The 3,177-nt window shown below is 44.4% G+C and overlaps 1 protein-coding gene across 1 annotated transcript; it reads right to left on the bottom strand.

Moving 5' to 3' along the window:
• Window positions 1–359: 359 nt before the first annotated feature.
• On the bottom strand, window positions 360–998 carry LOC131925491 (large ribosomal subunit protein bL27m-like). Its single transcript, XM_059280846.1, has one exon. The coding sequence runs from the start codon at window positions 984–986 to the stop codon at window positions 546–548; it is 441 nt and encodes a 146-aa protein (XP_059136829.1). The 5' UTR covers window positions 987–998; the 3' UTR covers window positions 360–545.
• Between the last annotated feature and the right edge of the window lie 2,179 nt (window positions 999–3,177).

The raw sequence follows: 3,177 nt of genomic DNA, 5'->3' as shown, positions 1-3,177 counted from the left end.
TCCACGAAAGGCGCAAAACTACACAGAGAAGCCCTGTCTCGAAAAACAAAAAACAAAACAAAAAAACTTATTCTCAAGACTATGGTACTCCCCTCGTGAGTCTTAAACTCCCTACTATACATCCCTGTAGGATCAGCATCTCCACTCTACTGAACACTGATCAGGCACCTCCCATTTCGGTTCTCTGATCTGGCATCTCCCACAGATTGGGTCTTGCATTTGCATCCACAGAGCCTGGAAAAGCCATGAGGCGTGGGAAAGCAGGGCAATATCTAGTACATGTGTCATCTCCACAGAGGAAAGCTTAGGTTTCTTTTTTTTTCTTTTTTTTTTCTTTTTTTTTTTTTTTTTTTTTTTTTTTTTGCAGGACTCCAGCTGGCTTTATTGATGCTCCAGTCGGAGCTACCGAAGGGTTTCCAGCAGTCACAGCACAAAGGCTCCTGCAGAGTCTGTTCTGTGGGAACCTTGCCTCACCCTGACCCTTGACTTCTGCTATCACATGCTCCTGTGACCTGGGCTCTAGGCTCCATCCAGTCAGAAGGACTTCAAAGCATGGCTACCAGTTTGAAGGTTCCCTCAGGTTTGGCAGGAACCACATGGACTAACGTCTTGTAGAGCACAGCACCCTTGGGCAGACTGGTGACCAGATCCACAGCCTCCGAGTTTTTGGGATTGGGCACGTAGACCTCTTTCGTGTAGCGGACTATCCCTTCCTCCAGGGCATAGAGGCACTTGTTCTTCCCAAGTCCCACATGGGCGCCTGGGTGCCATCGAAACTGATGCTGAGTGCCAAGGATGTTACCAGCATGAACATAGTGACCTTCCATTTTCTTGATGCCATAGTGTTTGCCTCGCGATTTCCCACCAAGGTTCTTCGAGCTGCCGCCTGTCTTCTTGGATGCATATCTGACGGCAAGAGCTGGAGCTGCCTCGGGACTCAACAGGGCTGCTGTCCTTGTCCTCAGCACAAGAACTGTCGACGCCATGTTCCCTTCGCATTCGCTTCCCTTAGGTTTCTTTTAAACCTTAGAAGACTAGGGGCCCAGCGTGGAGCACTCCTGGAATAGCAGTAGTCAGGAGGCGGTGCCGGGGGATAACAAGTGTGAGACCAGCCAAATGACACAGCGGGGAAGGGAGGGGAGGAGATGAAGAGGGTGTGGACACACGCGTCCAGAGAGAGCCTGCTACGAGGTGTACTCTTCTTGTTGTTGTTGGTTTAGGAGGTTGTTGTTTGTTCGTTTATTTTTTGAGACAGGGTTTCTCTGTGTACCCCTGGCTGTTCAGGAACTCAGAGATCCGCCTGCCTCTGCCTCCACGTGCTGGGATTAAAGGCTGCTCCACCATTGCTAGGCAGAGGTACACTCTTTAATCCAGCACTCCATAAACTGAGGGAGAATATCTGGAACCCAGGAATTCAAAGCCAGCTTGGGGTACATAGTAAGGCCTCCCCCCTTTCTCTGAAGATTTTCTTTTGAACATTTCTTTAAGTGTTTCTCAGCCATTTGAGATTTCCTCTATTGAGAATTCTGTTTAGATCTCTATCCCATTTTTTTAATTGGACTATTTGGTTTGTTGATGTCTAGTTTCTTGAGTTCTTTATATATTTTGGATACAAGCCCTCTATCAGACGTGGAGTTGGTGAAAATATTTTCCCATTCTGTAAGCTACTGTTTTGTGCTATTGATAATGTCCTTTGCCTTACAGAAGCTTTTCAGTTTCATGAGGTCCTATTAATAAATAAGATCGACAGTAGTCTATCTTAGTGCCTGTGCTACTGATGTTCTGTTCTGGAAGCTGTCTCCTGTACCAATATGTTCAAGGCTATTCCTTACTTTCTCTTCTATCAAGTTCAGTGTCTTTGATTTTATGTTGAGGTCTTTGATCCACTTGCACCTAAGTTTTATGCAGGGTGATAAATATGGATCTATTTGCATTCTTCTACATGCAGACATCCAGTTAGACCAGCACCATTTCTTGAAGATGCTTTCTTTTTTCCATTGTGTATTTCTGGCTTTTTTATCAAAAATCATGGGTCCATAGGTGTATGGATTTATATTTGAGTCTTTGACTTGATTCCACTGGGAAACATGTCTGTTTCTTAACCAACAGGAAAATACAAATCAAAATTACTTTGAGAGTCCATCTTACACCTGTCAGAATGGCTAAGATCAACAACACAAGTGACAGCTCATGCTGTCAAGGATATGGAGCAAGGGGAACACTCCTCCGTTGCTGGTTGGAGTACAAACTTGTACAGCCACTATGGAAATCAATATGGCAGTTCCTCAGAAAATTGAGAATCACTCTACCTCAAGACCCAACTATACTACTCTTGAGCATATACTCAAAAGATGCCCCATCCTACCACAAGGACATTTGATCAATTATGTTCATAGTGGCTTTATTCCTAATAGCCAGAAACTAGAAACAAACTACGTGTCCCTCAAACAAAGAATGGATAAAGAAAATGTGGTACATTTACACAAGGAGTATTACTCAGCTGTTAGAAAAAAAAAATAACGCTGGAGAGATGGCTCAGAGGTTAAGAGCACTGCTTGCTCTTCCAAAGGTCCTGAGTTCAATTCCCAGCAACCACATGGTGGCTCAGAACCATCTGTAATGAGATCTGATGCCCTCTTCTGGCCTGCAGCCATATATGCAGGAAGAACACTGTATATATACTAAATAAATAAATCATAAAAAAACAATAATAACATGAAATTTGTAGGCAAATGAATAGAACTAGAAAAAAAATCATCCTGAGTGAAGTAACCCAGAAAGGCAAACATGATCAGTGCCTTGTCCAATCATCATCAGAGAGGCTTCCTCCGACAGCTGATGGGAGCAGAAGCAGAGATACACAGCCAAACATTAGGTGGAGCCTGGGGAACCCAAGAGTCGGGGGAGGATTGTAGGAGCCAGAGGGGTCAAGGTCACCAGGAGAACATGGTCCACAGAATCAACTAAGCAGGGCTCATAGGGGCTCACAGAGACTACAGCTGCAATCACAGAGCCTGCATGGATCCTCTGCATATATGTTATGGTTGTTTAGCTTGGAGTTTTTATATATCTCCTAATTGGGACCTTTTCCCTCCTACTGGTTTGCCTCATACAGCCTTGATAAGAGGGTTTGTGCCTAGTCTTATTGCATCCTATTATACTGTGTTCTGTTGATAT

Source organism: Peromyscus eremicus, chromosome 15 (assembly GCF_949786415.1).
Source record: "Peromyscus eremicus chromosome 15, PerEre_H2_v1, whole genome shotgun sequence".
NCBI lineage: Eukaryota > Metazoa > Chordata > Mammalia > Rodentia > Cricetidae > Peromyscus > Peromyscus eremicus.
The sequence above is the reverse complement of the archived record's forward strand: the minus strand, read 5'-3'. Positions and strand labels throughout refer to the sequence as shown.

Excerpts from the sequence above, each read along its gene's own strand:
- LOC131925491 (XM_059280846.1), bottom strand. The coding sequence starts at position 986 with ATGGCGTCGACAGTTCTTGTGCTGAGGACAAGGACAGCAGCCCTGTTG.